General features: G+C 43.5%; 1 protein-coding gene across 3 annotated transcripts in view; it reads right to left on the bottom strand.

The window, feature by feature from the left end:
- Positions 1 to 814: 814 nt before the first annotated feature.
- pogzb (pogo transposable element derived with ZNF domain b) overlaps positions 815 to 13,627 on the bottom strand; it is a 30,074-nt gene continuing 17,261 nt past the window's right edge. For all 3 annotated transcript variants that reach the window (XM_067600238.1, XM_067600237.1, XM_067600239.1), the window contains exons 17-19: positions 10,864 to 12,513; positions 10,726 to 10,762; positions 815 to 10,591 (exon numbers count right to left, since the gene is read on the bottom strand). In XM_067600238.1, coding sequence (XP_067456339.1) covers positions 8,728 to 10,591; positions 10,726 to 10,762; positions 10,864 to 12,513 — 3,551 coding nt within the window. In that variant the 3' untranslated portion in view covers positions 815 to 8,727. The remainder of the gene's footprint in view (positions 10,592 to 10,725; positions 10,763 to 10,863; positions 12,514 to 13,627) is intronic.

The raw sequence follows: 13,627 nt of genomic DNA, 5'->3' as shown, positions 1-13,627 counted from the left end.
TTCTGCCTGTCGGCTTCGTCTGACTGAACTCAGCTTCAGACTCAATGAAGCTGCAGCTTTGTGACGTCTGTTGATGTTTTTATTGTCTGGTTTTATGTTTTATTCTAATTTCACCTCAGGAACAATTCAAAGTTTACTGAGTTTAACTGAACTGACAGATCAGATTATAATTATTATCTTATTACTATAAACTTTATTCTACATAATTTCACACAGCGTTTCTATGATTGGCTGATCATGTGCCTGCTGTTACATGAGTGTACTGGGAACCCTCCCAGCATGCACTGGGACAACAGAGTCTGATTGTTAAACTGCAGAAACACACTGATGCAGTTAAAGCTGCATCTTCTGGTTTTTCTTCACATTTACTGTGAATAAACAGTAGAAACGCTGTTTAACACACAACATGAGACCTTTGACCATGAACCTGTTGCCCTGGTGCATGCTGGGAGGCTCCCAACATTCCCACCTCGTGTCCCTCCCATCACATGATCAGCACTCAGCCAATAACATCAACACTGATCATAGTTTGCCTTTATTTCAAGATAAGAGCGACTGATACCGGATCAATAATCAATCCTCAGACTGCAGCAGGTTTAACAAACTATCAGCTGTTAACAGCTGAATCAACATTTATCTGAACAGATGTTTTATTACACGAGTTTATTCAGCAGCTGCAGATGAAATAGAAAAATAGAGAAACAGAAGCGGTTTAGTTTACTGGAGACGAGAAACACACGAGAGTCTCCGACCGTCCGTCAATCATTCTGATCACTAATCAAACATTTCAACAGTTTCTGTCAGACGTCAAAGAAACATTCAGACGATTTGTGTTTTATTTGAGGAAGAGCATCTAAAGTTTACTGTACATCAGCACCGAGACAACACAACTCATTCTGCATCATCATCATCGTCATCATCATCATCATCATCATCGTCATCATCATCATCATCATCATCATCATCGCTGCCATCAGACAGCAGCTGCAGGGTAAAAATCATCTGTACAGGTCAAATAAAAACAGTTCAGATTCACTCATCGTCCTGTTTTTATTCACATTTTTAATTTACACATTAAAAACCTGAGAGGAAACATCAGCAAAAAGAAAAAGTGTTTGTTGTTGTTGTTGTCTGAGGTGTAAACGTTTCTGTGGATGAAAAGTAAACAGACTCAGTGAGAACATGAAGACTGTTGCTGTCAGAGGTCACGTTTCACCAGAAAACCATGAGTTTAAAACGTAGTGACGCTCGTTTTCATCTGCTGCTGCTGTTGTTGTTGTTGTTGTTGTTGTTGTTGTATATCTCAACATATCAGCAGATAAACAGTCGCTGCCGTAAACAACGAGGTGACGTCATTAAAGGACAGATCGGTGGTTTCTGACTCGTTTACAATCAGCTGTTTCCTTTATATTTATATTTATATTTATTATGTATAAAGTCACGTGTTTCATGTTCGTCATGTTTCATGTTCGTCATGTTCGTCATGTTTCATGTTCGTCATGTTTCATGTTCGTCATGTTCGTCATGTTTCATGTTCGTCATGTTCGTCATGTTTCATGTTCGTCATGTTTCATGTTCGTCATGTTTCATGTTCGTCATGTTCGTCATGTTTCATGTTCGTCATGTTTCATGTTCGTCATGTTTCATGTTTCATGTTCGTCATGTTTCATGTTCGTCATGTTTCATGTTCGTCATGTTTCATGTTCGTCATGTTTCATGTTCGTCATGTTCGTCATGTTTCATGTTCGTCATGTTTCATGTTTCATGTTCGTCATGTTTCATGTTCGTCATGTTCGTCATGTTTCATGTTTCATGTTCGTCATGTTTCATGTTCGTCATGTTTCATGTTCGTCATGTTCGTCATGTTTCATGTTTCATGTTCATCATGTTTCATGTTCGTCATGTTTCATGTTCGTCATGTTTCATGTTCGTCATGTTCGTCATGTTTCATGTTCGTCATGTTTCATGTTCGTCATGTTTCATGTTCGTCATGTTTCATGTTCGTCATGTTCGTCATGTTTCATGTTCGTCATGTTTCATGTTCGTCATGTTTCATGTTCGTCATGTTCGTCATGTTTCATGTTCGTCATGTTCGTCATGTTTCATGTTCGTCATGTTCGTCATGTTTCATGTTCGTCATGTTTCATGTTCGTCATGTTCGTCATGTTTCATGTTCGTCATGTTTCATGTTCGTCATGTTCGTCATGTTTCATGTTCGTCATGTTCGTCATGTTTCATGTTCGTCATGTTTCATGTTCGTCATGTTCGTCATGTTTCATGTTCGTCATGTTTCATGTTCGTCATGTTTCATGTTCGTCATGTTTCATGTTCGTCATGTTCGTCATGTTTCATGTTCGTCATGTTTCATGTTCGTCATGTTCGTCATGTTTCATGTTCGTCATGTTCGTCATGTTTCATGTTCGTCATGTTTCATGTTCGTCATGTTTCATGTTCGTCATGTTCGTCATGTTTCATGTTCGTCATGTTTCATGTTCGTCATGTTTCATGTTTCATGTTCGTCATGTTTCATGTTCGTCATGTTTCATGTTCGTCATGTTTCATGTTTCATGTTCGTCATGTTTCATGTTCGTCATGTTCGTCATGTTTCATGTTCGTCATGTTTCATGTTCGTCATGTTTCATGTTTCATGTTCGTCATGTTTCATGTTCGTCATGTTTCATGTTCGTCATGTTTCATGTTCGTCATGTTCGTCATGTTTCATGTTCGTCATGTTTCATGTTTCATGTTCGTCATGTTTCATGTTCGTCATGTTCGTCATGTTTCATGTTCGTCATGTTTCATGTTTCATGTTCGTCATGTTTCATGTTCGTCATGTTTCATGTTCGTCATGTTCGTCATGTTTCATGTTCGTCATGTTTCATGTTCGTCATGTTCGTCATGTTTCATGTTCGTCATGTTCGTCATGTTTCATGTTCGTCATGTTCGTCATGTTTCATGTTCGTCATGTTTCATGTTCGTCATGTTCGTCATGTTTCATGTTCGTCATGTTTCATGTTCGTCATGTTCGTCATGTTTCATGTTCGTCATGTTCGTCATGTTTCATGTTCGTCATGTTCGTCATGTTTCATGTTCGTCATGTTTCATGTTCGTCATGTTCGTCATGTTTCATGTTCGTCATGTTTCATGTTCGTCATGTTCGTCATGTTTCATGTTCGTCATGTTTCATGTTCGTCATGTTTCATGTTCGTCATGTTCGTCATGTTTCATGTTCGTCATGTTTCATGTTCGTCATGTTTCATGTTTCATGTTCGTCATGTTTCATGTTCGTCATGTTTCATGTTCGTCATGTTCGTCATGTTTCATGTTCGTCATGTTTCATGTTCGTCATGTTCGTCATGTTTCATGTTCGTCATGTTTCATGTTTCATGTTCGTCATGTTTCATGTTCGTCATGTTCGTCATGTTTCATGTTCGTCATGTTTCATGTTCGTCATGTTTCATGTTCGTCATGTTCGTCATGTTTCATGTTTCATGTTCATCATGTTTCATGTTCGTCATGTTTCATGTTCGTCATGTTTCATGTTCGTCATGTTCGTCATGTTTCATGTTCGTCATGTTTCATGTTCGTCATGTTCGTCATGTTTCATGTTCGTCATGTTTCATGTTCGTCATGTTTCATGTTCGTCATGTTCGTCATGTTTCATGTTCGTCATGTTCGTCATGTTTCATGTTCGTCATGTTTCATGTTCGTCATGTTCGTCATGTTTCATGTTCGTCATGTTCGTCATGTTTCATGTTCGTCATGTTTCATGTTCGTCATGTTTCATGTTCGTCATGTTCGTCATGTTTCATGTTCGTCATGTTTCATGTTCGTCATGTTCGTCATGTTTCATGTTCGTCATGTTTCATGTTCGTCATGTTTCTTGTTCGTCATGTTTCATGTTCGCCATGTTTCATGTTCGTCATGTTTCATGTTCGTCATGTTTCATGTTCGTCATGTTTCATGTTCGTCATGTTCGTCATGTTTCATGTTCGTCATGTTTCATGTTCGTCATGTTCGTCATGTTTCATGTTCGTCATGTTTCATGTTCGTCATGTTCGTCATGTTCGTCATGTTTCATGTTCGTCATGTTTCATGTTCGTCATGTTTCATGTTCGTCATGTTTCATGTTCGTCATGTTCGTCATGTGTTTCATGTTCGTCATGTTCGTCATGTTTCATGTTCGTCATGTTCGTCATGTTTCATGTTCGTCATGTTTGTCATGTGTTTCATGTTCGTCATGTTTCATGTTCGTCATGTTTGTCATGTTTCATGTTCGTCATGTTCGTCATGTTTCATGTTCGTCATGTTTCATGTTCGTCATGTTTGTCATGTTTCATGTTCGTCATGTTTCATGTTCGTCATGTTTGTCATGTTTCATGTTCGTCATGTTCGTCATGTTTCATGTTCGTCATGTTCGTCATGTTTCATGTTCGTCATGTTTCATGTTCGTCATGTTTCTTGTTCGTCATGTTCGTCATGTTTCATGTTCGTCATGTTTCATGTTCGTCATGTTCGTCATGTTTCATGTTCGTCATGTTTCATGTTCGTCATGTTTCATGTTCGTCATGTTCGTCATGTTTCATGTTCGTCATGTTTCATGTTCGTCATGTTCGTCATGTTTCATGTTCGTCATGTTTCTTGTTCGTCATGTTTCATGTTCGTCATGTTCGTCATGTTTCATGTTCGTCATGTTTCTTGTTCGTCATGTTCGTCATGTTTCATGTTCGTCATGTTTCATGTTCGTCATGTTTCTTGTTCGTCATGTTCGTCATGTTTCATGTTCGTCATGTTTCATGTTCGTCATGTTTCTTGTTCGTCATGTTCGTCATGTTTCATGTTCGTCATGTTTCATGTTCGTCATGTTCGTCATGTTTCATGTTCATCATGTTTCATGTTCGTCATGTTTCATGTTCGTCATGTTTCTTGTTCGTCATGTTTCATGTTCGTCATGTTTCATGTTCGTCATGTTCGTCATGTTTCATGTTCATCATGTTTCATGTTCGTCATGTTTCATGTTCGTCATGTTTCTTGTTCGTCATGTTCGTCATGTTTCATGTTCGTCATGTTTCATGTTCGTCATGTTTCATGTTCGTCATGTTTCATGTTTCATGTTCGTCATGTTTCATGTTCGTCATGTTTCATGTTCGTCATGTTCTTCATGTTTCATGTTCGTCATGTTTCATGTTTCATGTTCGTCATGTTTCATGTTCGTCATGTTCGTCATGTTTCATGTTCGTCATGTTTCATGTTTCATGTTCGTCATGTTTCATGTTCGTCATGTTTCATGTTCGTCATGTTCGTCATGTTTCATGTTCGTCATGTTTCATGTTCGTCATGTTCGTCATGTTTCATGTTCGTCATGTTCGTCATGTTTCATGTTCGTCATGTTCGTCATGTTTCATGTTCGTCATGTTTCATGTTCGTCATGTTCGTCATGTTTCATGTTCGTCATGTTTCATGTTCGTCATGTTCGTCATGTTTCATGTTCGTCATGTTCGTCATGTTTCATGTTCGTCATGTTCGTCATGTTTCATGTTCGTCATGTTTCATGTTCGTCATGTTCGTCATGTTTCATGTTCGTCATGTTTCATGTTCGTCATGTTCGTCATGTTTCATGTTCGTCATGTTCGTCATGTTTCATGTTCGTCATGTTTCATGTTCGTCATGTTTCATGTTCGTCATGTTCGTCATGTTTCATGTTCGTCATGTTTCATGTTCGTCATGTTTCATGTTTCATGTTCGTCATGTTTCATGTTCGTCATGTTTCATGTTCGTCATGTTCGTCATGTTTCATGTTCGTCATGTTTCATGTTCGTCATGTTCGTCATGTTTCATGTTCGTCATGTTTCATGTTTCATGTTCGTCATGTTTCATGTTCGTCATGTTCGTCATGTTTCATGTTCGTCATGTTTCATGTTCGTCATGTTCGTCATGTTTCATGTTTCATGTTCATCATGTTTCATGTTCGTCATGTTTCATGTTCGTCATGTTTCATGTTCGTCATGTTCGTCATGTTTCATGTTCGTCATGTTTCATGTTCGTCATGTTCGTCATGTTTCATGTTCGTCATGTTTCATGTTCGTCATGTTTCATGTTCGTCATGTTCGTCATGTTTCATGTTCGTCATGTTCGTCATGTTTCATGTTCGTCATGTTTCATGTTCGTCATGTTCGTCATGTTTCATGTTCGTCATGTTCGTCATGTTTCATGTTCGTCATGTTTCATGTTCGTCATGTTTCATGTTCGTCATGTTCGTCATGTTTCATGTTCGTCATGTTTCATGTTCGTCATGTTCGTCATGTTTCATGTTCGTCATGTTTCATGTTCGTCATGTTTCTTGTTCGTCATGTTTCATGTTCGCCATGTTTCATGTTCGTCATGTTTCATGTTCGTCATGTTTCATGTTCGTCATGTTTCATGTTCGTCATGTTCGTCATGTTTCATGTTCGTCATGTTTCATGTTCGTCATGTTCGTCATGTTTCATGTTCGTCATGTTTCATGTTCGTCATGTTCGTCATGTTCGTCATGTTTCATGTTCGTCATGTTTCATGTTCGTCATGTTTCATGTTCGTCATGTTTCATGTTCGTCATGTTTCATGTTCGTCATGTTCGTCATGTGTTTCATGTTCGTCATGTTCGTCATGTTTCATGTTCGTCATGTTCGTCATGTTTCATGTTCGTCATGTTTGTCATGTGTTTCATGTTCGTCATGTTTCATGTTCGTCATGTTTGTCATGTTTCATGTTCGTCATGTTCGTCATGTTTCATGTTCGTCATGTTTCATGTTCGTCATGTTTGTCATGTTTCATGTTCGTCATGTTTCATGTTCGTCATGTTTGTCATGTTTCATGTTCGTCATGTTCGTCATGTTTCATGTTCGTCATGTTCGTCATGTTTCATGTTCGTCATGTTTCATGTTCGTCATGTTTCTTGTTCGTCATGTTCGTCATGTTTCATGTTCGTCATGTTTCATGTTCGTCATGTTCGTCATGTTTCATGTTCGTCATGTTTCATGTTCGTCATGTTTCATGTTCGTCATGTTCGTCATGTTTCATGTTCGTCATGTTTCATGTTCGTCATGTTCGTCATGTTTCATGTTCGTCATGTTTCTTGTTCGTCATGTTTCATGTTCGTCATGTTCGTCATGTTTCATGTTCGTCATGTTTCTTGTTCGTCATGTTCGTCATGTTTCATGTTCGTCATGTTTCATGTTCGTCATGTTTCTTGTTCGTCATGTTCGTCATGTTTCATGTTCGTCATGTTTCATGTTCGTCATGTTTCTTGTTCGTCATGTTCGTCATGTTTCATGTTCGTCATGTTCGTCATGTTTCATGTTCATCATGTTTCATGTTCGTCATGTTTCATGTTCGTCATGTTTCTTGTTCGTCATGTTTCATGTTCGTCATGTTTCATGTTCGTCATGTTCGTCATGTTTCATGTTCATCATGTTTCATGTTCGTCATGTTTCATGTTCGTCATGTTTCTTGTTCGTCATGTTCGTCATGTTTCATGTTCGTCATGTTTCATGTTCGTCATGTTCGTCATGTTTCATGTTCGTCATGTTTCATGTTCGTCATGTTTCATGTTCGTCATGTTCGTCATGTTTCATGTTCGTCATGTTTCATGTTCGTCATGTTTCATGTTCGTCATGTTCGTCATGTTTCATGTTCGTCATGTTTCATGTTCGTCATGTTTCATGTTCGTCATGTTCGTCATGTTTCCGTCTGAACTTTTCATCCACTCGGCTGCGTCGCACCGCAGACAGCAGCAGGTTCGTTCTGCAGCGTTTCCGCTCAAGCTGCACAAATTTAAAACACTTTATTTTACTGCTCCCTTCATCTTACACTGAACGTCTCTGCAGGTATGAAACTGACAGAACTGATGGTTCAAATTATAAAAAAACAACAGAAAAACAGTTTTATTCTGATTTTATTTATTTGGTGACTCATGAGTTGTTAAATTTTAAAAATTCTTCATAAATTAAATTTTTGACAATTCTTTAACTGACAGAAAATACTTTTCAATGTCAAACTAAATATTAACATATTACATTAAAACTCTATAAAGGAGCAGATTTCTCCTTTACTACCAAATTACACAAATTACACAAAGAAACAAAGAATTTCTGTTAAAATTTGGGAAAATTCAGAATTACATATGAATCCAAATATAAACAGACTAAACCGACTTTTCCTCATTTTCCTTGTTCATTTTTTACCAAATTGCACCAAAATGTTTTGCAAATTGTCCAGAAGATTGACTGTTAGATGCCTGTAAAGTATCTAAAGTATAGTAAATAAGTATAAAATGAAGGGAGCGTTAAGTATCTGTCTTCACGCTGAACTTGTCTCTACTTCAGTCTCAACATCTGGACATGAAACGACCAGCTGTGGTGCTGCAGTTCCTCTAACGTCCACTAGAGGCTGCTGTGATCTGTGTGAATGAGGAAAACCTCCAAAGTCAGAACAGCGTTTCCACAACAAGTTCAGCTCTCAGCAGATGCACTGAGCTTCTTCTCGTGTCTGACGGCAGGTTCTCGTCTGTCCAGGACTCAGATCCTACAGAACAAGCTGCAGCTTCCGGGACACCAACAACGGTGTACCTGGGGGGGGGATGTTCACCTCGACTGACGGGTCTCAGCCTGTCACACTCGTCTGGTCGTTACTCCCCCCGTTTAAAATATAAAACCAAACGTCTCCTCAAACAGCTGTTTCCTCGTCTGCTCAGCTCTCGTCGTCTCCGTCTGCCTCCACACCTTCTGTCTTGCTCTTCACCGTTATCTTCCACTCATCACCCACCTCCTCTCCTATCACTATCCTGGTCTCACGTCTCTCCTTGCTCGCCTCCTTCCTGTCCTCCACCACCTCCTTCCCTTCTTCCTCACTGTCCTCCTCTATCTTCTTAACTTCCTCTTTCTGCTCCCTGTCTTCTTCCTTTTCTTTCACTGTATCCTTCCCTTCTGTTTCCATGTCCTCCTGCCCACCTCCCTCCTCCCTGTCCTTCCCTTCCTCCTCTTTGTCCTCCTCTTTCTCCTCTGATGTCTCCTCTGATGTCTCCGGTACTTCCTCTGTGTCCTTTTCGTCCTCCAGCTCCAGCAGATCAGGAGAATCCTCCTCCAAAGCTTCAGAGCCCAGCAGAGTCTCTGTCAGAGTCTTCAAGAGGTCTGACTGGATCTCCTCTAAGTTCTGACTTGTCTCCTCCTCCTTCGTCTCCACGTTGTCCTCCTCTTTCTGCCTCGGCAGAAGGCCTGTCAGTTGGAACGACTTCTTCCAGAGCTGGGGGAGTTTGTTGAGGTTTGTCAGAGCCTCGACCAGCCAGTCGACCAGCAGCTGTGCGACGTTTGCTTGGAGGCGGTGGGGCGACGTCTCCTCCAGCTCCGTCGGGTCTCCGGCGATGAGCTTCGCCCAGCGCGACAGCAAGAAGCGCTGCAGCACCGGCTTCACGCAAACCTCCAGAGGCTGAAGGTGGAAGGAGCAGCCTCCGGGGATCACCGCCGGGAGGGTACCCGATCCGCTGATGGCGGTGAGGAATGAATCTCCCATGTGTTCCCGGTGTCGGTCCAACACCAGTAAGGATTTGCTGAGCTGAGCTGGACCGGACACGTGCTGTAGCCAAACCCTTTTAGTCCAGAGATCCAAGGCATCTTCTACTAACAGACCGTCCGGGCCGGCCTCCAGCAGGATGAACTCTGGTAGGACTTTCTCATCCAGCTGCCTGTTTGCCAGCACCAGGGAGGGCAGCATGGTACCATCAGCCAGCGCCGTCAGGTACACCGTGACCAGAGGTACAGACCCCGTGAGCTCCAGGGCCTCCGCACGGCGACACTTGTCCTGAACTATCCTCAAATCCACAAAGAGACAGAGTTCATCCATTGCAGCTATAGTGCCTCCTGGGAGCTTGTGGACGTGAATGATCTTCTGGGTGAACTCCCTGAAGGACGTGACTTTGGCCTCCAGAGACGGCGGCAGCGTGCGAGCCAGCGTGGCCGCCCGTCCGACGCTCCGCAGGCCGAGCCGGTGCTGCAGCATAAAGCTCACCGCCCAGTCGTAGGAAATGCGGAAGGAGTCGCTGAAACTTCCCTTCTTCTTCAGCGTGGAGGCTTTGTGGAAGAGGCTGCTCTCACTGATCGGGAGCTGCTGCTCACGCATGGCGAGCACCCACGCCACCATGCGTTCCCCGCCGTCGGCGAGGACCTTCTGTTCCTGTTCAGTCTGCTTCAAACGCTTCCTGGCCTCCTTCAGCCAGGACCGGATGAGCTGCTGCTCCGTCGCAAAGACTCGCGAGGCTTGTTGCAGCCCGTCACACAGAGCGAACAGAGTGACCCTCAGCTGACGCGCAGTAAGGAAATCCTCGCGCTCTTTAGACGCTGACAGGATCGCTGCTGATTGGCCGTGACCGTTCGTCGCTGATGGCAATTGACACGTGGGACGTTTAACTTCTTTGTTAAATTCTTCCTTTATATCTTCAGTTTCGTCATCGATATCATCCAGATCTTCTATTCTCTCATCTTCAGAAAAGTCAAAGTCCTCCACCGGCGCCATCGAACCGTCCATGTTGTTGTCGACCTCGTCCACCTCGACTTCTCCGCTGCAGCAGAAGATTCAATGTACATTTGTCAGTAAACAAAACATAGATGACAGAAGATCAATTACACACATGAAGATAAAACAGTCGCTGGACAATTATATTCATTAAAAGATGAAGATGAAAGGATAAATTACCTCAGTCTGTTCTTGATAAAGCCGATTTTTGTTGATCCTGTTGAAAACAGTTAAAGACAGATTTTAACGGTAATAAGCCAACTTCTAAGTCACAGAACTGACTCAGACCTTCAGAAGTTACTTCTATAAAACACTGACCTTTGTTGAGAGGTGACATGCCGTGAAATTCCCAGAAGCAGTTTGGCTGTTTACACAAGTTGGCTTTACAGATGATGCAACCATAAACGCTCTCATGCCGGATGTTCTTCAGGTTGCAGTTCTTGCACCTCTTAGAGATGGCGCTGATCTTCGCCATCCGGTGTCTCTGTTTAACGGGTCCGTCTGCCGCCTCCACCCTCATCCCGCGTGAGCTGGCGATCTCCATCGTCTCAAAGTATTTCTGGGCACATTTGGCGAGCTGGTTGCCCAGACGCTTGCGGAAGTTGACCTGAGTGAAGAGGCCGTCTTGCACCCAGGCCGGCGGGTTCTCTTTGCGGCTCTCTCGCAGCACGATGAAGGCGTTGACGATGCTCAGGTTGAGCAGAAACCAGAAGAGACTGCGCCAGTGTCTGTCCTGAGGTATTCCTCCCAGCGGGTTGCAGGCCAGCAGCTGTTTGCAGATGTCGACCCCTCGCATGTTCTCCTGCAAGAGGTGGAAGGCCATGGGGCGGTCGATGGGATCCAGGCCGCCCACTTTGGTCTGGGACCTCCTCCACACGGTGTCTGGCTCACCCGGAGGAGCATTAGTCGACAGGCAGCCCATCTCCTTGGTGTCCCTCCAGCGGGTGGCCAGCAGGGGGCCAAACTGCCTCTGCAAGAAGTCCCCTGGTTTCTCCAGCTGGCCCTCGTCCCAGAGCTCTCTGGGAAGGATGGGGTTGGGTGGAGGGAAGGAGCTGGAGGCGTAGATGCCCTGGTCCAGGAGCTTCTGCATGAGTGGGACCGATGTGAGCGAGTTGGCCAGATACAGCTGGTGGTGTTTGTCCTCCAGACCCTTCACAAGCTCCGGCACAACAGTGAAGCCCGGCTCCTGGCCCGCCTTCTCACCCACCTGGATGAAGAGGCGGTGGCAGTAGCCGGACTTGGAGTCACAGAGCAGCCAGACCTGAGGCTGGGTCTTCGGGTTCCCCTTGACGGGGCAGCTCTCCTCCTCGAGGCTGGGCAGCAGTGCCCTGTCGATGGTCAAGCAGCAGTTTGGCCGGTAAGTGTTCCACATGGCTCCTCCCAGGATGTCCAGCATCGGCCTGAAGATGTGCAGCGAGTCACCAGGGTTGCTGCTATGACGATAAACATCTGTGGCGAAGCTGCCCATGCGGATGTTGGCAGCGATCTGCTTGAAGCGCTTGAAGCTCATGGCGCGGTAGAAAGTGTAGCTGTTATCATAGTGACTCCAGGACCAGTAGTGTGACGGGTCAGGCAGGTTCTGTATCCCCATCAGAATCACCAGGCCCATGAAACCTTTGACCTCATGGGTGGTGACGGGGAACCAGTCTGGGTTGCAGGAGCCCAGGTACTGGCAGGTCTTGGCGTGGGCGTTGGTCTCGTTGGTGATCAGCTCCACCAGAGCTGAGGGGAAGAGAAGGTTGAAGAAGTCGATGGCATCACTGTTTCTGGACAGAGAGTGCTTAGGTCCGCTGATCTGCATGAACGGGATGATGGAAGACTTGGTGCCGTCATCCTCCGCCGCCGGTTTCCAACAATCTGCTGACCTCCAGGACGGATCAGGTAAGTCTTTGTTCTGGTCTGGTTCCTTCTCTCCTGGAGAATGCTGCTCGTCATCCTGGCAGAACTGGATGTCAGGTTCCACGTAGACTGAAAAGAAAGGAGATGTGAATGTTTTAACCCATCATGACATGGAAACATTCCTACAAACATCATTCGAATCAAACAATGTTCTACAACAAACAAAAAATATCAAAACACCCACAGAAACACGATTCACTCACTGTTGATCTGTATCTCAGTAAGTTACCCGCAGGTGACTGTGATCGACATGTTCTTCAGTCATGCAACACCTTCACTCTTCAGGTTCTTTTAATTATTTTGAGCAGAGCGTATTTCAGGTTCATTGGAATCATGGTTGGTGTGTTTTGGCTGAAGGTTTAGAAAAGATTCTGACAAACTCTCCATCACGAACAAAATATTAATAAAACATTCAATATAAAATAATAAAATATATAAAATATTCAAATACAGTTTTTGATCAACAGCAGATAAAGTGTGGCCAGTTTGTAACTCGAGTGTAAGTCTACTATTAAAGACCAGAGTTATAAAGTCTCTCACAGTCACAAAACTAACAAAAGATAAAAAGCATGTGAATAAACCCTGAGCTGCTCCAGAGTCATTATACAAGTTTCTATAGATGTTCTGGTTCATTTCTGCCTCTGACTCTGATCATCCATGTGAATCAGAGCAGCTGCTAGTGCAGAGTTCACACTGATCTTCCACTCGCCACCAGCTGCTGGAGATCGCTATCTGTGAACCGTTCACAGACGCCTGAAAGATATCAAGCAATATCTGGAATGTGCAAAGTGTTGTGACTGGCGGCGACAAGCTACAACCAATGAGAGCGCAAGACTCGGGGTTGAGGAGCTGTAACACCTTCAACACGACAGCATCAACAGCCGGAGATAGAGCTGGAGTCACTGGTTCCTTGTAAACATCTGTTTTTGAAAGAAAAAAATTCTGTCTCGTCCACGGTGTCGCATCACTTCCTGTGTCACTTCTCACGTGTGTTATTGTAATAAAACATAGTTTGGAGACCAGACAGACGGACTCGTCGTTCCTCCCGGTGAAAGACGTGTGACCTCGTCGCCGATCAGTCGTGTAGTTTACAAACCACGAAGACTTCAAGATTCACGATTACAAGACAGAAAGCTGCTTTTATTTTGAAAGTTTGATTGACATGTGTACTGTCAGGTGTGTA

The sequence above is a fragment of the Thunnus thynnus genome, chromosome 10, assembly GCF_963924715.1.
Source record: "Thunnus thynnus chromosome 10, fThuThy2.1, whole genome shotgun sequence".
Taxonomy (NCBI): domain Eukaryota; kingdom Metazoa; phylum Chordata; class Actinopteri; order Scombriformes; family Scombridae; genus Thunnus; species Thunnus thynnus.
The sequence above is the reverse complement of the archived record's forward strand: the minus strand, read 5'-3'. Positions and strand labels throughout refer to the sequence as shown.